Source organism: Tachyglossus aculeatus, chromosome 2 (genome assembly GCF_015852505.1).
Source record: "Tachyglossus aculeatus isolate mTacAcu1 chromosome 2, mTacAcu1.pri, whole genome shotgun sequence".
Lineage (NCBI taxonomy): Eukaryota > Metazoa > Chordata > Mammalia > Monotremata > Tachyglossidae > Tachyglossus > Tachyglossus aculeatus.
In genome coordinates, this window is record NC_052067.1 from 164,402,019 (window position 1) to 164,426,298 (window position 24,280).

At 43.9% G+C, this 24,280-nt stretch overlaps 1 protein-coding gene across 1 annotated transcript in view; it reads left to right on the top strand.

The window, feature by feature from the left end:
* The window catches only part of TM7SF3 (transmembrane 7 superfamily member 3), an 81,111-nt gene that overhangs the window by 36,509 nt on the left and 20,322 nt on the right, over nucleotides 1-24,280 (top strand). The window contains exons 6-8 of the mRNA XM_038765318.1: nucleotides 2,012-2,189; nucleotides 11,096-11,182; nucleotides 18,466-18,546. Of these exons, the coding sequence (XP_038621246.1) occupies nucleotides 2,012-2,189; nucleotides 11,096-11,182; nucleotides 18,466-18,546 (346 nt within the window). The remainder of the gene's footprint in view (nucleotides 1-2,011; nucleotides 2,190-11,095; nucleotides 11,183-18,465; nucleotides 18,547-24,280) is intronic.

Genomic DNA, 24,280 nt, shown 5'->3' on the forward strand with positions numbered 1-24,280 from the left:
AGTCCAGTGCTCTGCACACCGTCAGCGCTCAATAAATATGATTCAATGAATGAATATGTTGCCAGCTTGTGCTTCCCAAGCGCTTAGTACAGTGCTCTGCACACCGTAAGCGCTCAATAAATATGATTAAATGAATGAACATGTTGCCAACTTGTACTTCCCAAGCGCTTAGTACAGTGCTCTGCACACAGTAAGCGCTCAATAAATATGATTAAATAAATGAACATGTTGCCAGCTTGTACTTCCCAAGCGCTTAGTACAGTGCTCTGCACACAGTAAGCGCTCAATAAATATGATTAAATGAATGAACATGTTGCCAACTTGTACTTCCCAAGCGCTTAGTACAGTGCTCTGCACACAGTAAGCGCTCAATAAATATGATTAAATGAATGAACGTTGCCAACTTGGACTTCCCAAGCGCTTAGTACAGTGCTCTGCACACAGTAAGCGCTCAATAAATACAATTAAATGAATGACTATGTTGCCAACTTGTACTTCCCAAGCGCTTAGTCCAGTGCTCTGCACACCGTAAGTGCTCAATAAATATGATTAAATGAATGAATATGTTGCCAACTTGTACTTCCCAAGCGCTTAGTGCAGTGCTCTGCACACTGTAAGCGCTCAATAAATATGATTAAATGAATGAACATGTTGCCAACTTGCACTTCCCAAGCGCTTAGTACAGTGCTCTGCACACCATAAGCGCTCAATAAATATGATTAAATGAATGAACATGTTGCCAACTTGTACTTCCCAAGCGCTTAGTACAGTGCTCTGCACACCGTAAGCGCTCAATAAATATGATTAAATGCATGAACACGTTGCCAGCTTGTGCTTCCCAAGCGCTTAGCACATCATCATCAATCGTATTTATTGAGCGCTTCCTGTGTGCAGAGCACTGTACTAAGCGCTTGGGAAGTCCAAGTTGGCAACATATAAAGACGGTCCCTACCCAACAGTGGGCTCACAGTCTGAAAGTCCAGCGCTCTGCACACCGTAAGCGCTCAATAAATATGATTAAATGAATGAACATGTTGCCAACTTGTGCTTCCCAAGCGCTTAGTACATCATCATCAATCGTATTTATTGAGCGCTTCCTGTGTGCAGAGCACTGGACTAAGCGCTTGGGAAGTCCAAGTTGGCAACATAGAGAGACGGTCCCTACCCAACAGTGGGCTCACAGTCTGAAAGTCCAGCGCTCTGCACACCGTAAGCGCTCAATAAATATGATTAAATGAATGTACATGTTGCCAACTTGTGCTTCCCAAGCGCTCAGTACATAATCATCGATTGTATTTATTGAGCGCTTCCTGTGTGCAGAGCACTGGACTAAGCGCTTGGGAAGTCCAAGTTGGCAACATAGAGAGACAGTCCCTACTCAACAGTGGGCTCACAGTCTGAAAGTCCAGCGCTCTGCACACCGTAAGCGCTCAATAAATATGATTAAATGAATGTACATGTTGCCAACTTGTGCTTCCCAAGCGCTTAGTACATCATCATCAATCGTATTTATTGAGTACTTCCTGTGTGCCGAGCACTGGACTAAGCGCTTGGGAAGTCCAAGTTGGCAACATATAAAGACGGTCCCTACCCAACAGTGGGCTCACAGTCTGAAAGTCCAGCGCTCTGCACACCGTAAGCGCTCAATAAATATGATTAAATGAATGTACACGTTGCCAACTTGTGCTTCCCAAGCGCTTAGCACATCATCATCAATCGTATTTATTGAGCGCTTCCTGTGTGCAGAGCACTGGACTAAGCGCTTGGGAAGTCCAAGTTGGCAACATATAAAGACGGTCCCTACCCAACAGTGGGCTCACAGTCTGAAAGTCCAGCGCTCCGCACACCGTAGGCGCTCAATAAATACGATTGATTGATTATTGATTCTAATAAATTTGGAGTTTGGCGTGCGGGGAAAGGGCCCGGTGGCTCGTTTTGGGTTCGATTTATTTGTGTTTTTAAAGTACCGGCGAGGGTCTCGCCCCACTGAGCCCTGGTTTGTGTGTTTCAGGTGGCCACCCTCACGTCCAACGAGAAGACCACCGTGTATTTCTCTTCCGTCCCGGGACAAGGCGTGCTTTACAACGTTATCGTCCGGGACCCGGTCCTGAACACTTCGGCTGCCTACGTCCCGGCTCACACGTACGCCTGCAGCCACGACGCCGTCGTGGATAACTGCTTCTCCCTCGGTGAGTGGAGCCCGGGGTCGCGGGTTCGAGTCCCGCCTCCGCCGTGTGACCTCGGACAAGTTGCTTCACTTCCCGGAGCTCCGGTTCCCTCATCTGCAAGACGGGACGGGGACCGGGAGCCCTGGGTGGGACGGGGACTGTGTCCAACCCGGTGTGTTCATTATAATAATAATAATAATAATAGCATTTATTAAGCGCTTACTATGTGCAAAGCACTGTTCTAAGCGCTGGGGAGGTTACAAGGCGATCAGGTTGTCCCACAGGGGGCTCACAGTCTTAATCCCCATTTTACAGATGAGGGAACTGAGGCCCAGAAAAGTGAAGTGACTTGCCCAAAGTCACACAGCTGATGAGTGGCGGAGCCGGCATTCGAACCCATGACCTCTGACTCCAAAGCCATTCATTAAATGTGTTTTTTCATTCAATAAATACGATTCATTCAATCATCATCATCAATCGTATTTACTGAGCGCTTACTGTGTGCACAGCACTGTACTAAGCGCTTGGGAAGTCCAAGTTGGCAACATATAGAGACGGTCCCTACCCAACAGCGGGCTCACAGTCTAAAAGGGGGAGACAGAGAACAAAACCAAACATACTAACAAAATAAAATAAATAGAATAGATATGTACAAGTTAAATAAATAGAGTACTCAATCAATCAATCAATCGTATTTATTGAGCGCTTACTGTGTGCAGAGCACTGGACTAAGTGCTTGGGAAGTACAAGTCGGCAACATCTAGAGACAGTCCCTACCCAACAGCGGGCTCACAGTCTAAAAGGGGGAGACAGACAACAAAACCAAACATACTAACAAAATAAAATAAATAGAATAGATATGTACAAGTAAAATAAATAAATAAATAATCAATCAAGCAGTCGTATTTATTGAGCGCTTACTGTGTGCAGAGCACTGGACTAAGCGCTTGGGAAGTCCAAGTTGGCAACATCTAGAGACGGTCCCTACCCAACAGCGGGCTCACAGTCTAGAAGGGGGAGACAGACAACAAAACCAAACATACTAACAAAATAAAATAAAATAAAATAAAATAAAATAAAATTCGTGCTGAGCCGTGCAGCCTGTCCCATGCACGCGGCAGTTCACTCAATCGTATTTATTGAGCGCTTACTTGTATCTACCCCAGTGCTTAGAACGGTGCCCGACAACTAGTAAGCGCTTAACGAATCCCACTTTTATTCCCCCAAATTATTTTTCACCCTCGGGGGCTGGCCTAGCCTTTAGGCCCAGAACAAGAAGAAAAAAATAATTCTGCTGTTCCCTGACTTCCTAACCAATCAACCTTTTAGGTACCTGAATTTTTGCATTTGTTTGTCTCTTTTTGATTCTGAAGGAATAAAATAATTCTGCTCTTCCCCGACTTCCTTACCAATCAACCTTTTAGGTACCTGAATTTTTGCATTTGTTTGTCTCTTTTTGATTCTGAAGAAAAACAATAATTCTGCTCTTCCCCGACTTCCTAACCAGTCAACCTTTTAGGTACCTGAATTTTTGCATTTGTGTGTCTCTTTTTAATTCTTCCCTTTGCCCTATTTTGTGTATTTAATAATGACAGCATTTATTAAGCACTTACTACGTCCAAAGCACCATTCTAAGCACTGGGGAGGTTACAAGGTGATCAGGTTGTCCCAAGGTGGGGCTCACAGTCTTCATCCCCATTTTCCAGATGAGGGAACTGAGGCCCAGAGAAGTGACGTGACTTGCCCAAAGTCACACAGCTGACAAGTGGCGGAGCCGGGATTAATGTCTCCCCCTTCTAGACTGTGAGCCCGCTGTTGGGTAGGGACCGGCTCTATAGGTTGCCAACTTGTACTTCCCAAGCGCTTAGTACAGTGCTTTGCACACAGTAAGCGCTCAATAAATACGATTGATTGATTGATTACTCTATTTATTTTACTGGTACATATCTATTCTATTTTATTTTGTTAGTAGGTTTGGTTTTGTTCTCTGTCTCCCCCTTTTAGACTGTGAGCCCACTGTTGGGTAGGGACCGTCCCTATGTGTTGCCGACTTGTACTTCCCAAGCGCTTAGTACAGTGCTGTGCACACAGTAAGCGCTCAATAAATACGATTGATTGATTGATTGATTGATAGGTGAATTTTCTGTGCTTTTCTGGGGTCCCTAATCCTGTCCTCTCCACCAGTAACTTTCTACTCATAGTGATCCAAGAATATTCCCTTCAATCCTCCTTTCTCCCCTGCCTCTTCCTCCTTCTCTCAATTCCTCCTGTCCGTTCTGCGGGGCTAAGTGGAAAGAGCTATGCTTGGGAGTCAGAGGTCATAATAATAATAATAATAATAATAATAATGGCATTTATTAAGTGCTTACTATGTGCAAAGCACTGTTATAAGCGCTGGGGGGGGTTACAAGGTGATCAAGTTGTCCCACGGGGGGCTTGCAGTCTTAACCCCCATTTTACAGATGAGGGAACTGAGGCGTGGAGAAGTGACTTGCCCAAAGTCACACAGCTGACAATTGGCGGAGTCGGGATTTGAACCCATGACCTCTGACTCCAAAGCCTTCTAATCCCGGCTCTGCCACTCGTCTGCTGTGTGACCTTGGGCAAGTCTCTTCACTGCTCTGCGCCTCAGTTCCCTCATCTGGAAAATGGGGGATGAAGACTGTGAGCCCCATGTGGGACAACCTGATTCCCTTGTATCTCCCCCAGCGCTTAGAACAGTGCTTGGCACATAGTAAGTGCTTAACAAATATCTCTGTGCCTCAGTTACCTCATCTGTAAAATGGGGATTAAGACTGTGAGCCCCACGTGGGACAACCTGATCACCTTGTACCCGCCCCAGCGCTTAGAACAGTGCTTGGCACGTAGTAAGTGCTTAACAGGTATCTCTGTGCCTCAGTTACCTCATCTGTAAAATGGGGATTAAGACTGTGGAGCCCCACGTGGGACAACCTGATCACCTTGTATCCGCCCCAGCGCTGAAATCAGTGCTTTGCACATAGTAAGCACTTAACAAATACCATTATTATTACTATTGATAATAATAATAAATAAACACTTAACAAATACCATTATTATTAATACATACCATTGCTGTTATTATTATTATTATTTGAGGATAGTATTTATTAAGCACCTACTCTATCCATTGGGGCTAATAATACAAGTCACAGTCCCTGTCCCACTTCTCTATGCCTCAGTTTACTCATCTGTAAAGCGGGGATAAGAATGGCCCAATCTAAGAGGAGGGAGAACGGGCCATTTTTATCCCCGCTTTACAGATGGGTAAACTGAGGCATAGAGCAGTCGAGGACCTGCCCCAGTGTGGGCCTAGAACCATCATCTCCCACTACCAAGGCCCTGGCTCTTACCCGGAAGCCACACGCCTTATTATCCGTCCCACCTTAACTGGAATATTACATTTATCTCTGAATTGCAAGTAACGCGTATTTAGATTGGAATCATTTCCTTCAAAACCGCACTCATCCTTTGATGTAATCGGGACTTCCTGAGTGACGACTGAAGTCAGGCCCTGCCACCCGTGGCGCTTCCGTTGAAATTGGGAATACGGGATTCCTCCGACTTCCAAGCCTGTGCTCTATCCGCTGGGCTACACTGCCTCTCGGTCAACCGCCTCTGTTGTGCGGTATTCCCATTCCCTACTGCCTCTCCCTTCGGCATCACCCTCGCACTTGGATTTGTCGCTCGACCCTCCAACACTTGGGTACGTATTCCTAATTTATCTTCTAGACTGCGAGCCCACTGTTGGGTAGGGACAGTCTCTATATGTTGCCAACTTGGACTTCCCAAGCGCTTAGTACAGTGCTCTGCACACAGTAAGCGCTTAATAAATACGATTGATTGATTGATTAATGTCGTCTCCCCTCCCTAGACTGTAAGGTCGGAGAAGCTACTGTGGCTCAGTGGAAAGAGCCTGGGCTTTGGAGTCAGAGGTGATGGGTTCAAATCCCAGCTCTGCCAACTGTCGGCTGTGTGACTTTGGACAAGTCACTTAACTTCTCTGGGCCTCAGTTACCTCATCTGTAAAATGGGGATTAAAATTGTGAGCCCCCCGTGGGACAACCTGATCACCTTGTAGCCTCCCCAGCGCTTAGAACAGTGCTTTGCACATAGTAAGCACTTAACAAATACCGACATTATTATTATTATTATTATTGTGGGCAGGGAATGTGTTCATTCATTCATTCATTCATTCAATCGCATTTATTGAGCGCTTACTGTGTGCAGGGTCTTTGTGGGCAGGGAATGTGTTTATTCATTCATTCATTCATTCATTCAATCGTATTTATTGAGCGCTTACTGTGTGCAGGGTCTTTGTGGGCAGGGAATGTGTTTATTCATTCATTCATTCATTCAGTCGTATTTATTGAGCGCTTACTGTGTGCCGGGTCTTTGTGGGCAGAGAATGTGTTCATTCATTCAATCGTATTTATTGAGCGCTTACTGTGTGCAGGGTCTTTGTGGGCAGAGAATGTGTTTATTCATTCATTCAGTCATATTTATTGAGCGCTTACTGTGTGCAGAGCACTGTACTAAGCGCTTGGGAAGTCCAAGTTGGCAACATCTAGAGACGGTCCCTCCCCAACAGCGGGCTCACAGTCTAGAAGGGGGAGACAGGGAACAAAACAAAGCATATTAACAAAGTGAATTAAATCATTAAATATCGTAAGCACTCAATAAATGTGATTGAATGAATGAATGAATGAATGAATGAATGAATGGAGAGAACCGGGGCTTGGGAGTCAGAAGTCGTGGGTTCTAATCCCGGCTCCGCCGCTTGTCAGCTGGGAGACCTTGGGGAAGTCACTTAACTTCTCTGTGCCAAAGTTGCCTCATCTGTCAAATGGGGATTAAGACTGTGAGCCCCACGTGGGACAACCTGATTACCCCAGTGCTTAGAACAGTGCTTGGCACATTCATTCATTCAGTCGTATTTATTGGGCGCTTACTGTGTGCAGGGTGCTGTACTAAGCGCTTGGGAAGTACATAGTAAGTGCTTAGCAAATATCATCATTAGCATCATCTGTAAAATGGGGATTAAGACTGTGAGCCCCCCATGGGACAACCTGATCACCTTGTAACCTTCCCAGCGCTTAGAACAGTGCTTTGCACGTAGTAAGCGCTTAATAAATGCCAACATTATTATTATTATTATTATTATTATTATTATCATGCCACGCTGCTTCTCAGTTACTCTGATTACTCTCATCCCCCCACCCTATTTTACTCCTCTTCTGCCACTTCAGCATTTCCTCATCACCTAAGCCCTTGTCAGTCGGTCACACGTTTTTGTCGAGCGCTTACTGTGTGCAGAGCACTGTACTAAGCGCTTGGGAAGTACATCGTAAGCGCTTAACAAATATCATCATTAACATTATTATTCTTATCATGCCACGCTGCTTCTCAGTTACTCTGATTACCCTCTTCCCCCCACCCTATTTTACTTCTCTTCTGCCACTTCAGCATTTCCTCATCACCTAAGCCCTTGTCAGTCAGTCACACGTTTTTATCGAGCGCTTACTGTGTGCAGAGCACTGTACTAAGCGCTTGGAAAGTACATAGTAAGCGCTTAGCAAATATCATCATTAACATTATTATTCTTATCATGCCACGCTGCTTCTCAGTTACTCTGATTACTCTCATCCCCCCACCCTATTTTACTCCTCTTCTGCCACTTCAGTCAATCAATCGTATTTATTGAGCGCTTACTGTGTGCAGAGCACTGTACTAAGCGCTTGGGAAGTACAAGTTGGCAACATATAGAGACAGTCCCTACCCAACAGTGGGCTCACAGTCTAGAAGGGGGAGACAGAGAACAAAACCAAACATATTAACAAAATAAAATAAATAGAATAGATATGTACAAGTAAAATAAATAAATAGAGTAATAAATATGTACAAACATATATACAGCATATATATATACGTATATACATATATACTTCAGCATTTCCTCATCACCTAAGCCCTTGTTAGTCAGTCACACATTTTTGTCGAGCGCTTGCTGTGTGCAGAGCACTGTACTAAGCGCTTGGGAAGTACATAGTAAGCGCTTAGCAAATATCATCATTAACATTATTATTCTTATCATGCCACGCTGCTTCTCAGTTACTCTGATTTAGAGAAGCAGCGTGGCTCAGTGGAAAGAGCGCGGGCTTGGGAGTCACAGGTCATGGGTTTGAATACCGCCTCCCCCACATCATCATCATCATCATCAATCGTATTTATTGAGCGCTTACTATGTGCAGAGCACTGTACTAAGCGCTTGGGAAGCACAAATTGGCAACATATAGAGACAGTCCCTACCCAACAGTGGGCTCACAGTCTAAAAGGGGGCTATGTCTGCTATGTCTGCCACATGTCTGCTATGTGACCTTGGGCAAGTGACTTCACTTCTCTGTGCCTCAGTTCCCTCATCAGTAAAATGGGGATTAAGACTGTGTGCCCCACATGGGACAACCTTATCTCCTTGTGTTCCCCCCAGCGCTTACAACAGTGCTTTGCACATAGTAAGCGCTTAACAAATGCCATCATCATTATTATTACTGTGTGCACAGCAATGTACTAAGCGCTTGGGAAGTCCATAGTAAGCGCTTAGCAAATATCATCATTAACATTATTATTCTTATCATACCATCATTATTATTATTATTATTACTGTCATCCCCCCCCACCCTATTTTATTCATCTTTTGCCACTTCAGCATTTCCTCATCACCTAAGCCCTTGGTCAGTCAGTCACACGTTTTTATCGAGCGTTTACTGTGTGCAGAGCACTGTACTAAGCGCTTTCGGAGAGTGCAATATAACAATATCTATACATATATATAGATAATATATAATAATAATATACAATATATTATAATATATATATATATATATATATATATATATATATATATATATATATATATATATATATATATATATATATATATATATATATATAACCCTCAGCACTCACACCCTCCGGTCCCTCTCTATTCCTTCCACTTTCTTCATCTTTTTTAAATCCCACATTCAGCTTGTCACCCAGCTCTCATTTCTTCCTTCATTTCATCTCCCCAAGGCCGCCCTTCCTCTCCGTCCAAACTGATCCAAACGCGCCACGGATCCGAGCATTTGTCATTTCGTTTATTTATTTATCGATTTTACTTGTACATATCTATTTTATTTATTTTATTTTGTTAATATGTTTGGTTTTGTTCTCTGTCTTCCCCTTTTAGACTGTGAGCCCAGTGTTGGGTAGGGACTGTCTCTGTATGTTGCCAACTTGGACTTCCCAAGCACTTAGTACAGTGCTCTGCACACAGTAAGCGCTCAATAAATACGATTGATTGATTGATTGATTGATTGATTTCCCTCCTTGACCGCCCGGTCTCCTGTCTCTCCCGTCTAGCAGACCATCTGTACCAAAAGATACGTACTTATCTTTAAACTCCATTACTTCTCTTGCCTTTCACTTATTTTAGGGTCCATCGCTTCCCCATCAGCGGGAGAAGCAGCGTGGCCCACTGGAAAGGGTTTTGGAGTCAGAGGTCATGGGTTCAAATCCCGGCTCTGCCGATTGTCAGCTGTGTGACTTTGGGCAAGTCACTTCACTTCTCTGGGCCGCAGTTACCTCATCTGGAAAATGGGGATTAAGACTGTGAGCCCCACGTGGGACAACCTGATCACTTTGTATCCTCCCCAGTGCTTAGAACAGTGCTTTGCACATAGTAAGCGCTTAACAAATGCCATCATTATTATTATCCCCATGTGGGAGGTGGATTGTGTCCAAGCCTGTATTCATTCATTCATTCATTCAATTGTATTTATTGAGTGCTTACTGTGTGCAGAGCACTGTACTAAGCACTTGGGAAGTACAAGTTGGCAACATATAGAGACATTCATTCATTCAATCGTATTGAGCGCTTACTGTGTGCAGAGCACTGTACTAAGCGCTTGGGAAGTTGGCAACATATAGAGACATTCATTCATTCAGTCATATTTATTGAGCACTTAATGTGTGCAGAGCACTGTACTAGGCGCTTGGGAAGTACAAGTTGGCAACATATAGAGACGGTCATTCATTCATTCAGTCATATTTATTGAGCGCTTACTGTGTGCAGAGCACTGTACTAAGCATTTGGGAAGTCCAAGTTGGCAACATATAGAGATGGCCCTACCCAACAGTGGGCTCACAGTCTAGTATCTACCGCAGCACTTAGTACAATGCTTGGCACATAGTAAGCGCTTACAAATGCCATTAAAAAAATCCCCCAAAACCTAGTGAGCCCGTTGTTGGGCAGGGACCGTCTGTATATGTTGCCAACTTGTACTTCCCAAGTGCTTAGCGCAGTGCTCTGCACACAGGAAGTGCTCAATAAATACGATGGAATGAATAAGCTCCCCAAGGGCAGGGAATGAGTCTACTCACTGTATTGCATTCTTCCAAATGCTTATTACAGTGCTCTGCACCCAGGAAGTGCTCAATAAATGCCCTCGATTGCTGTGAAAATAAATAAGCCGACTTCTCTCAAATGTTCTCTGCCTTTCCACCCACCTCGGTCTCTTTAAGCAGCGTGGCTCAGTGGGAAGATACCGGGCTTGGGAGCTAGAGGTCATGGGTTCGAATCCCGGCTCTGCCACATGTCTGCTGTGTGATCTTGGGCAAGCCACTTCACTTCTCTGGGCCTCAGTTCCCTCATCTGGAAAATGGGGGTGAAGCCTGTGAGCCCCCCGTGGGGCAACGTGATCACCCTGTATCCTCCCCAGCGCTTAGAACAGTGCTTTGCACATAGTAAGCACTTAACAAATGCCAATTATTATTATTATTATTATTATTATTATTATTATTATTATTATTATTCAATGAATCCCACGAAGCGTGTGCCTAACGTGCGTTTTTACCCCTTGCTGTTTTAGGAAGGATTTCCACCAAAGTGTTCTTCACCCTCTTCAGTCTCTTGGGCCTCTTCGTTTGTTTCTTTGGCCATAGATTCTGGAAGACAGGTATTGTGCACCGTTTTTTTTTTCTTTAACATATATAGGACTCCTTAACAACAGCATGGCTCAGTGGAAAGAGCCCGGGCTTTGGAGTCAGAGGTCATGGGTTCAAATCCCGGCTCCGCCAATTGTCGGCTGTGTGACTTTGGGCAAGTCACTTCTCTGTGTCTCAGTTCCCTCATCTGTAAAATGGGGATTAAGCCTGTGAGCCCCATGAGGGACAATCTGATCGCCTTGTAACCTCCCCAGCGCTTAGAACAGTGCTTTGCACATAGTAAGGGCTTAATAAATGCCATCATTATTATCATCATCATCAATCGCATTTATTGAGCACTTAGTGTGTGCAGAGCACTGTACTAAGCGCTGGGGTAGATACTAGACTGTGAGCCCACTGTTGGGTAGGGACCGTCTCTATATGTTGCCAACTTGTACTTCCCAAGCGCTTAGTACAGTGCTCTGCAAGCAGCGTGGCTCAGTGGAAAGAGCCCGGGCTTTGGAGTCAGAGATCATGGGTTCAGATCCTGGCTCTGCCAACGGTCAGCTGTGTGACTTTGGGCAAGTCACTTCACTTCTCTGTGTGCCTCAATTCCCTCATCTGTAAAATGGGGATTAAGACTGTGAGCCCCATGAGGGACAATCTGATCACCTTGTAACCTCCCCAGCGCTTAGAACAGTGCTTTGCACATAGTAAGTGCTTAATAAATGCCATCATCATTATGAGAAGCAGCGTGGCTCAGTGGAAAGAGCCCGGGCTTTGGAGTCAGAGATCATGGGTTCAGATCCTGGCCCTGCCAACGGTCAGCTGTGTGACTTTGGGCAAGTCACTTCACTTCTCTGTGAACCTCAGTTCCCTCATCTGTAAAATGGGGATTAAGACTGTGAGCCCCACATGGGACAACCTGATCTCCTTGTAACCTCCCCAGTGCTTAGAACAGTGCTTTGCACAGAGTAAGCGCTTAATAAATGTCATCATTATTATTCCTTAACCGGCAAGTGGAATGGATCAATTGATCAATCAGTGGTATTGATTGAGAACTTACCGTGTCTTTGCTTATCAACAGAAATTCCTCATTTTCGGCTTCAAGGCTGTCCATCCCCTGGCCCCCTCCTACCTCACCTCCCTTTTCTCCTTCTCCATCCCAGCCCGCGTCCTCCGCTCCTCCGCCGCTAATCTCCTCACCGTTAGGCCTCGTTCTCGCCCATCCCGCCGTCGACCCCCGGCCCACGTCCTTCCCCTGGCCTGGAATTCCCTCCCTCCTCAAATCCGCCAAACTGTCTCTCTTCCTCCCTTCAAAGCCCTACTAAGAGCTCACCTCCTCCAGGAGGCCTTCCCACACTGAGCCCCCCCTTTCCTCAGCTCCTCCTCCCCTCCCCATCACCCCGATATCCCTCTGCTCTACCCCCCTCCTCGCCCCACAGTACTTGTGTATACATGTACATGTTTATTATTCTATTAATTTTATTAATGATGTGTATAAATCAATCAATCAATCGTATTTATTGAGCGCTTACTGTGTGCAGAGCACTGTACTACTACTACTACTACTACTAATAATAATAATAATAATGGCATTTATTAAGCACTTACTATGTGCAAAGCACTGTTCTAAGTGCTGGGGAGGTTACAAGGTGATCAGGTTGTCCCACGGGGGTTGTCCCACAGTCTTCATCCCCATTTTACAGATGAGGGAACTGAGGCCCAGAGAAGTGAAGTGACTTGCCCAGAGTCACACAGCTGGCAAGTGGCGGAGCCGGGATTTGAACCCAGGACCTCTGACTCCAAAGCCCGGGCTCTTTTCACTGAGCCACGCTGCTCCCTAAGCGCTTGGGAAGTACAAGTTGGCAACATAACATTGTATATCTATAATTGTATTTATATTGCTGCTATTGATGCCTGTTTATATGTTTTAAAGTCTGTCTCTATTTGTCTCGCTTCTAGACTGCGAGCCCGCTGTCAGGCAGGGATTGTCTCTATTTGTTGCCAAATTGCACTTTCCAAGCGCTTAGTACAGCGCTCTGCACCCAGGAAGCGCTCAATAAATACGACTGACTGACTGGATGGATACTGTATGCAGAGCACTGTAATACAGTAAAACAGATTCGGATTGGATTGTCCTCCGCGAGGCCTGTAAAGATCTGTCATTTATTTCTTACATCTGTGATTTATTTATTATATCTGTAATTGATTTATTTATACCAATGTCTGACTCCCCCTCTTGACTCTAAGTTCAGTCAATCAATTGATCAATCGTATTTATTGAGCGCTTACTGTGTGCAGAGCACTGGACTAAGCACTTGGGAAGTACAAGTTGGCAACATAACATTATATATCTATAATTGTATTTATTTATATTGCTGCTATTGATGCCTGTTTATTTGTATTAAAGCCTGTCTCCCCGCTTCTAGACTGCAACATAACATTATATATCTATAATTGTATTTATTTATATTGCTGCTATTGATGCCTGTTTATTTGTATTAAAGCCTGTCTCCCCGCTTCTAGACTGCGAGCCCGCTGTCGGGCAGGGATTGTCTCTATTTGTTTCCAAGCGCTTAGTACAGCGCTCTGCACCCAGGAAGCGCTCAATAAATATGACTGACTGGATGAATACTGTTTGCAGAGCACTGTAATACAATAAAACAGATTCGGATTGGATTGTCCTCCGCGAGGCCTGTAAAGATCTGTCATTTATTTCTTACATCTGTGATTTATTTATTATATCTGTAATTGATTTATTTATACCAATGTCTGACTCCCCCTCTTGACTGTAAGTTCAGTCAATCAATCAATCGATCGTATTTATTGAGCGCTTACTGTGTGCAGAGCACTGTACTAAGCGCTCGGGAAGTACAAGTTGGCAACATATAGAGACAGTCCCTACCCAACAGTGGGCTCACAGTCAGTCGTATTTATTGAGCGCTTACTGTACGAAGTGGTTGGGAGAGTACAATAGAGCATTATAACAGACATTCATTCATTCAATCGTATTTATTGAGCGCTTACTGTGTGCAGAGCACTGTACTAAGTGCTTGGGAAGTACAAGCTGGCAACATATAGAGACAGTCCCTACCCAACAGTGGGCTCACAGTCAGTCGTATTTATTGAGCGCTTACTGTACGAAGTGGTTGAGGGAGTACAATAGAACATTATAACAGACATTCATTTATTCAGTCGTATTTATTGAGCGCTTACTGTGTGCAGAGCGCTGTACTAAGCGCTTGGGAAGTACAAGTTGGCAACATATAGAGATAGTCCTTACCCAACAGTGGGCTCACAGTCTAGAAGGGGGAGACAGACAACAAAACAAAACATATTAACAAAATAAAATAAATGGAATAAATATGTACAAGTAAAATAAATAGAGTAATAAATATGTACAAACATATATACGTATATACAGGTGCTGTGGCCATGAGTACACTACAAAAGAATTAGTAGAGACGTTTCTTGACCGTAATAATAATAATAATAATGGCATTTATTAAGCGCTTACTACGTGCAAAGCACTGTTCTAAGCCCTGGGGAGGTTACAAGGTGATCAGGTTGCCCCATGTGGGGCTCACAGTCTTCATCCCCATTTTACAGATGAGGTCACTGAGGCACAGAGAAGTGAAGTGACTTGCCCAAAGTCACACAGCTGACAGTCAGCGGAGCCGGGATTCGAACCCATGACCCCTGACTCCAAAGCCCGGGCTCTTTCCATTGAGCCACGCTGCTTCTCTAATGAAGTGCTTCTATAATGAGCTTCTATAATGAGCTTACATGTTCCCTGCCCACGGCGAACTTGTACTTCCCAAGCGCTTAGTACAGTGCTCTGCCCACAGTAAGCGCTCAATAAATACGATTGATTGATTGATTGAACTTAGAGTCAAGAGGGGGAGTCAGACATTGGTACAAATAAATAAATTACAGATATAATAAATAAATCATAGATGTAAGAAATAAATGACAGATCTTTACAGATGCCCCAATTAAGCCTTCCTTTCCCTGGCTCTCTCTCCCTCTGCGTCGTCTTTACAGATATAATAAATAAATCACAGATGTTAGAAATAAAGCCCACTGTTGGGTAGGGACCGTCTCTATATGTTGCCAACTTGGGCTTCCCAAGCGCCTAGTACAGTGCTCTGCACACAGTAAGTGCTCAATTAATAATAATAATAATAATAATAATAATAATAATAGCATTTATTAAGCGCTTACTATGTGCAAAGCACTGTTCTAAGCGCTGGGGAGGTTACAAGGTGATCAGGTTGTTCCACGGGGGGCTCACAGTCTTAATCCCCATTTTACAGGTGAGGTAACTGAGGCACAGAGAATAATAATAATAATAATAATGGCATTTATTAAGTGCTTACTATGTGCAAACCACTGTTCTAAGCGCTGGGGAGGTTACAAGGTGATCAGGTTGTCCCACGGGGGGCTCACAGTCTTAATCCCCATTTTACAGATGAGGTAACTGAGGCACAGAGAATAGTAGTAATAATAATAATGGCATTTATTAAGCGCTTACTGTGTGCAAAACACCATTCTAAGCGCTGAGGAGGCTGCAAGGTAATCAGGTTGTCCCACGGGGATTGATTGATTGATCTTTAAAGATGCCCCAATTAAGCCTTCCTTTCCCTGGCTTTTTCTCCCTCTGCGCCGTCTATTCACTTGGATCTGTGACTTTTGGGCATTTGATATTAGCCGTACCCACAACCCCACATCACTTATCGACGTATCTTTAAATTAATAATAATAATAATAATGATGGCATTTATTAAGCGCTTACTATGTGCAAAGCACTGTTCTAAACGCTGGATTATAGAGTATAAAATGATTTATTCATATTAACACCCGCCTCTCCCTCTATACTGTAAGCTTATTTTGAGCAGGAAACGTATTCCAATTTCTGTTGTGTTGTATCGAGAAACAGCGTGGCCTAGTGGCTAGAGCCCGGGCCTGGGATTCAGAAGGTTGTGGGTTCTAATTCTGCCTCAGACACGTTGTGTGATCTTGGGCAAGTCACTTCACTTCTCTGGGCCTCAGTTCCCTCATCAGCAAAATGGGGTTGAAAACCGTGAGCCCCAGCTGGGACAGGGACTATGTCCCACCTTATTTGCTTATATCCACCCGGCGCCTAGTATAGTGCTTGGCACATAGTAAGTGCTTAGTAATATATTATTACTAATATAATATTAATATATTATATATATATATATATAGGTATAGGTATAGGATTAAGAATATACCAATTGTATATTGGCATATTCTTAATTCTATACCAATATATATATATATTCTTAATTCTATACCAGTAATTCTTAAAATATATACATTCTTAATTATATACCAATATATATATGTGTATTGGTATGTGTATATATATTGGTATAGAATTAAGAATGTATATATTTTAAGAATTATTGGTATAGAATTAAGAATATATACTGTATATATATGTATATGTATATATATGTTGGTATATGTACCAATAATTCTTAAAATATATGTATATGCATATATGTTGGTATATATGGTACCAATAATTCTTCAAATATATACATTCTTAATTCTATACCTATATATATATGTATATATATGTATATATATATACCTATACCTATATATATGTATATATATGTATATATATATGTATATATATATGTATATATATATGTATATATATATACACACACACATATATAGGTATAGAATTAAGAATGTATATATTTGAAGAATTATTGGTATACATTCTTAATTCTATACCTATATATATATATATACACATATATAGGTATAGAATTAAGAATGTATATATTTTAAGAATTATTGGTACCATATATACCAACATATATATATATTGGTATAGAATCAAGAATATGCCAATATAGAATTGGTACATTTAGTGGTGTATATATATATATTTCCACCCCAGTGCTTAGTACATACATTTACAATGATCGAAATTATACATTATATTAACATGAATGGATATTAAGCCAATAATGAATGTAATTGACATTAAGTGAATAGACACAGAAATGAGCCAGGAAAAAAGGGAGGCTTAAGTGGGGACTCTGTAAAAATCTGTAATTTATTTTTTCTATCTGTAATTAACTTGTTATATCTAGGATTTATTTCTTCTATACGTTATGTATTGATTTATATCAATGCCTTAATATTATAAATTATATTATAATCACACTACAGATTATAATAATACATCATACATCATTCTAACCATTATGAAGTATTCTTCTATTGTCTTAATACTGGACATTATATTATATAATATAATTAGACCATAAATTATAATTCTTATAAATTATTACGCTACACTGTACTCTCCCAAGTGCTTAGCACATAGTAAGGCCTCAATAAATTCCATTGATTAATTGACGTGAGTTGGTAGCCAGATTTCAGGCCCACAGGGTGCTAAGAGACTGGAGCGGGAAGACGGACATTAGTAGAAATGAATAAATTGCGCTTCCCGTATTTATTGAGCGCTTCCTGTGTGCAGAGCACTGTACTAAGCGCTTGGGAAGTACAAGTCGGCAACATCTAGGGACGGTCCCTACCCAACGACGGGCTCACAGTCTAGAAATACTGAGGTAGATACGAGGTTGGACCGAGTCCTTGTCCCACTTGGGGCTCACGGTCTTAATCCCCATTTTCCAGATGAGGTAACCGAGGCACAGAGAAGTCAGTGACTCACCCAAGGTCATACAGCCGACGAGAGGCTGGGGGTTGACTACGGTAGCGGCTTCCTGAGGTGATGAGGATGATGATGGCATTTATGAAGCGCTTACTATGTGCAAAGGGCTGTTCTTGGCACTGGGGAGGTTACAATCAATCAATCGATCGTATTTATTGAGCGCTTACTGTGTGCAGAGCACTGTACTAAGCGCTTGGGAAGTACAAGTTGGCAACATATAGAGACGGTCCCTACCCAACAGTCGGCTCACAGTCTAAAAGAGGTGATTACAAGGTGATCGGGTTGTCCCACGGGGGGCTCGCAGTCTTCATCCCCATTGTACAGATGAGGGAACTGAGGCACAGAGAAGGGAAGTGACTTGCCCAAAGTCACACAGCTGACACTAGGGACCGTCTCTATATGTTGCCAACTTGTACTTCCCAAGCGCTTAGCACAGTGCTCTGCAAACGGTAAGTGCTCAATAAATACGATTGAACGAATGAATGAATGAATTGGCGGGGCCGGGATTTGAACCCATGACCTCTGACTCCAAAGCCCGGGCACTTACAGCAATCGCCTAAAAGTCGTTTTCTTTTTGCGGTGTATTTTCAGAGTTGCTCTTCATTGGCTTTATCCACGTGGGATTTTTGTTCTTCATAACCATCACGTGGCTGACTCCTCTCGGCTATGACGGTAAGCGAAAAGGATCCGGCTTCGTAAGGTCCCGTGGTTAAATAATAATAATGGTATTTATTAAGCGCTTACTATGTGCAAAGCACTGTTCTAAGCGCTGGTTAAATGTGGAGTTCTCTGTAATAACAATAACAGTGATAATAATAATGATGATGGAATTTGTTTAGCGCTTATTCTGTACCAAGCGCTGAGGTAGATACAAGATCGTCATACAAGATACAAGATACAAAAACAAAAAGTTTTTAAGGTAGCTAATTTATTTATTTATTTAACTTGTACATATCTATTCTATTTATTTTATTTTGTTAGTATGTTTGGTTTTGTTCTCCGTCTCCCCCCTTTTAGACTGTGAGCCCACTGTTGGGTAGGGACCGTCTCTAGATGTTGCCAACTTGTACTTCCCAAGCGCTTAGTCCAGTGCTCTGCACACAGTAAGCGCCCAATAAATGCAATCGATTGATTGATTGATTGATCAGGACCGAAATGGGGCTCATTGTCTGGGAAGGAGGGAGAACAGGGATGGAATCCCCATTTTGCAGATGAAGGAACTGAGGCTTTGAGAGGGAAGTGACTTGTCCAAGGTCACATGGCAGACAAGTGGTGGAGCTGGGATTACAATCAATCAATCAATCGTATTTATTGAGCGCTTACTGTGTGCAGAGCACTGTACTAAGCGCTTGGGAAGTCCAAGTTGGCAACTTATAGAGACGGTCCCTACCCAACAGTGGGCTCACAGTCTAGAAGGGGGAGACAGACAACAAAACAAAACAGAAGACAAAACAAACAATCTAGGTTCTTTGACTCCCAAGCCCACTATGCCATGCTGCTTCTCCTGATAATGATAATAATAATAATAATAATAATAATAATAATATTTGTTAAGCATTTACTATGTGCCAAATACTACCAGGAGTGCTGGGGTAGATTCATTCATTCATTCAATCGTATTTATTGAGTGCTTAGTGTGTGATGATGATGATGATGATGACATTTATTAAGTGATTACTATGTGCAAATCAATCGATCGTATTTATTGAGCGCTTACTGTGTGCAGAGCACTGTACTAAGCGCTTGGGAAGTACAAGTTGGCAACATATAGAGATGGTCCCTACCCAACAGTGGGCTCACAGGCTAGAAGGGGGAGACAGACAACAAAACAAAACATATTAACAAGATAAAATAAATAGAATAGATATGTACAAGTAAAATAAATAAATAAATAAATAAATAGAGTAATAAATCTGTACACACATGTACATACATACAGGTGCTGTGGGGAAGGGAAGGAGGGAGGGCGGGGGGGGATGGAGAGGTGGAGGAGGGGGAGAGGAAGGAGGGGGCTGGGTGTGGGAAGGCCTCCTGGAGGAGGTGAGCTCTCAGTAGGGCCTTGGAAGGAGAAAGAGAGCGAGCTTGGCGGATGGGCAGAGGGAGGGCATTCCAGGCCCGGGGGTCGATGGCGGGACAGGCGAGAACGAGGTACGGTGAGGAGATTAGCGGCGGAGGAGCGGAGGGTGCGGGCTGGGCTGGAGAAGGAGAGAAGGGAGGTGAGGGAGGAGGGGGCGAGGGGATGGATGGACAGCCTGGAAGCCCAGGGTGAGGAGTTTCTGCCTGATGCGCAGGTTGATTGGTAGCCACTGGAGAGTTTTGAGGAGGGGACTAACATGCCCAGAGCGTTTCTGGACAAAGACAATCCGGGCAGCAGCATGAAGTATGGATTGAAGTGGGGAGAGACACGAGGATGGGAGATCAGAGAGAAGGCTGATGCAGTAGTCCAGACTGTGGCCCAATCAATCAATCGTATTTACTGAGCGCTTGCTGTGTGCAGAGCACTGGACTAAGAACTTGGCAGTGCCGTTGCTCGGTCTGACCAATGGGCCACCCACCTCAGGATTGCGGCCAGTGCCATTATTGGGCCAGGCCAGTGGCCCAATCAATCAATCGTATTATTTATTGAGAGCTTACTGTGTGCGGAGCACTGTACTAAGAGCTTGGCAAGGCCGTTGCTCGGTCTGACCAATCAATCAATCGTATTATTTATTGAGCGCTTACTGTGTGCGGAGCACTGTACTAAGAACTTGGCAGGGCCGTTGCTCGGCCTGACCAATGGACCACCCACCTCAGGATTGCGGCCAGTGCCATTATTGGGTCAGGCCAATGGCCCGGTCAATCAATCGTATTTATTGAGCGCTTACTGTGTGCAGAGCACTGGACTAAGAGCTTGGCAAAGTACGGCACAGCAATATATAACAGACACATTCCCTGCTCATAGCGAGCTTACCGTCTAGAGAGGAATCCAGTGCCCTTAATGGGTTAAACCAGTTGACCACTTGGGCCAGAAGGCTGGGATTACTGGGTCAGGCCAATGGACCACCCAACCCAGGTTTCTTCCCGTGCCGTTATTGGGTCACTCCGGTAGACTAGCTTAGTAAGCTCTTAGTAAGTAAGCGCTTAGTACAGTGCTCTGCACACAGTAAGTGCTCAATAAATATATGATTGATTGATTGACTAGCCAACCCAGAACATTGCCTTCGAGGGTGGCAACGGGTTGGTCAGGGGAACTATATGAGTTCTCTGTCCTAGACGTCCACGTGAGAAATCGCCCCCCTCCCTCCCTCTGCCCTACCCCCTTCCCCTCCCCACAGACTTGTTTATATTTGTACATATTATCACCTTATTTTATTATTAATAATCAATCAATCAATCAATCATATTTATTGAGTGCTTACTGTGTGCAGAGCCCTGTACTAAGCGCTTGGGAAGTACAAGTTGGCAACATATAGAGACAGTCCCTACCCAACAGTGGGCTCACAGTCTAAAAGAGTGGGCTCACAGGCTAAAACAGTCTAATAACAATAATAATGGCATTTATTCAGCGCTTACTATGTGCAAAGCACCGTTCTAAGCGCTGGGGAGGTTACAAGGTGATTAGGTGGTCCCACGGGGGGCTCACAGTCTTCATCCCCATTTTCCAGATGAGGGAACTGAGGCCCGGAGAAGTGAAGTGACTTGCCCGAAGTCACACAGCTGACAATTGGCAGAGCCGGGATTCAAACCCATGACCTCGGACTCCAAAGCCCGGGCTCTTTCCACTGAGCCACGCTGCTTCCCCTAATGATGTGTATATGGCTATAATTCTATTTATTCTGATGGTATTGATGCCCGTTTTGTTTTGTTGTCTGTCTCCCCCTTCAAGACTGTGAGCCTGTTGTCGGGTAGGGATTAATATTTTTAATATTTTACTTGTACATATCTATTCTATTTATTTTATTTTGTTAGTATGTTTGGTTTTGTTGTCTGTCTCCCCCTTTTAGACTGTGAGCCCGCTGTTGGGTAGGGACCGTCTCTAGATGTTGCCAACTTGTACTTCCCGAGTGCTTAGTACACTGCTCTGCACACAGTAAGTGCTCAATAAATATGATTGATTGATTAATAATAATAATGGCATTTATTAAGCACTTACTATGTGCAAAGCACTGTTCTAAGAGCTGGGGAGTTTACAAGGTGATCAGGTTGTCCCACGTGGGGCTCACAGTCTTAATCCCCATTTTCCAGGTGAGGTAACTGAGGCCCAGAGAAGTGAAGTGACTTGCCCAAAGTCACACAGCTGGCAGTTGGCGGAGCCGGGATTTGAACCCTGACCTCTGACTCCAAAGCCCGGGCTCTTTTCCACTGAGTCACACTGCTCAGTGGGTTGTCTCTATCTCTTTGTCTCTACCTGTTGCCGATTTGTACTTCCCAAGTGCTCAGGACAGTGCGCTGCACACAGCGCTCAATAAGTACGATTGAATGAATGACTGAATGAATCGGGGCCCGCCCAGAGGTCACCCCTGGCCCTGTTTGCTTTTCATTCATTCAGTCATATTCATTCATTCAGTCGTATTCAATCAGAGAATCAATCAATCGATCGTATTTATTGAGCACTTACTGTGTGCAGAGCACTGTACTAAGCGCTTGGGAAGCCCAAGTTGGCAACATCTAGAGATGGTCCCTACCCAACAGTGGGCTCACAGTCTAAAAGTTGGGCTCACAGTCTAAAAGAGAAGCAGTGTGGCTCAGTGGAAAGAGCCCGGGCTTGGGAGTCAGAGGTCATGGGTTCGAATCCCGGCTCCGCCACTTGTCAGCTGTGTGACCTTGGGCGAGTCACTTCACTTCTCTGGGCCTCAGTTCCTTCATCTGTAAAATGGGGACTAAGCCTGTGAGCCCCATGCGGAACAACCTTGATCACCTTGTATCCCTCTCAGTGCTTAGAACTGTGCTTGGCACATAGTAAGCGCTTAACAAATACCACCATTATTATTATTATTATTATTTATTGAGCGCATACTGTGTGCAGAGCACTGAACCAAGCGCTTGGAAAGTACAAATCGGCAACATAGACGGTCCCTACCCGACAATGGGCTCACAGTCTAGAAGGGGGAGACAGACGATCAATCAATCAATCAGTCGTATTTATTGAGCGCTTACTGTGTGCAGAGCACTGTACTAAGTGCTTGGGAAGTCCAAGTTGGCAACATCTAGAGACAGTCCCTACCCAACAGTGGGCTCACAGTCTAAAAGGGGGAGACAGAGAACAAAACCAAACATACCAACAGACAACAACTTGTACTTCCCAAGCGCTTAGTACAGTGCACTGCACACGGTAAGCGCTCAATAAATACGACTGAATGAATGAATGAATGAATGTGAGCCTGCTGTTGGATAGGGACCGTCTCTATAGGTTGCCGACTTGTACTTCCCAAGCGCTTAGTACAGTGCCCTGCACACAGTAAGCGCTCAATAAATACGATTGAATGAATGAACAAAACAAAAGAAGTAGGCAGGCCTCAATACCATCAGAATAGATAAATAGAATTATAGCTAAATACACATCATTAGTAAATAGAGTAATAAATATGTACAAATATCCACAAGTGCTGTGGGGAGGGGAAGGGGGTAGGGCAGAGGGAAGGAGGGGAGCAATGGGGAGGAGGAGGAGGAGCAGCAGAGGAAAAGGGGGGCTCAGTGTGGGAAGGCCTCCTGGAGGAGGTGAGCTCTCAGTAGGGCTTTGAAGGGAGGAAGAGAGCTAGTTATTGAGCGCTTATAATAATAATAATAATAATAATAATGATAGCATTTATTAAGCGCTTACTATGTGCGAAGCACTCTTCTAAGCGCTTACTGTGTCAGAGCACTGTACTAAGCGCTTGCCCGTTGTTGGGTAGGGACCGCCTCTATATGTTGCCGACTTGTACTTCCCGAGCGCTTAGTCCAGTGCTCTGCACACAGTAAGCGCTCAATAACTATGAATGAATGAATGAATGACTGAAAGTCCAATTGGGCAACAGATAGACACAGTCAGTCAATCAATCAATCATATTTATTGAGCGCTTACTGTGTGCAGAGCACTGTACTAAGCACTTGGGAAGTGCAAGATGGCAACATATAGAGATGGTCCCTACCCAACAACGGGCTCACAGTCTAGAATAATGGGCTCACTGTGTTGATGATGATGATGGTATTTGTTAAGCGCTTACTATGTGCCAAGCACTGTTCTAAGCGCTGGGGAGGTTACAAGGTGATCAGGTTGTCCCACGGGGGGCTCACAGTCTTCATCCCCATTTTACAGATGAGGGAACTGAGGCCCAGAGAAGTGAAGTGACTTGCCCAAAGTGGATCCCTCCCTCCCCGCTTGGAGATTGAGTTGCGTCAGAGTAAATGTTCTCCTCTATGTTCATTCATTCAGTCGTATTTATTG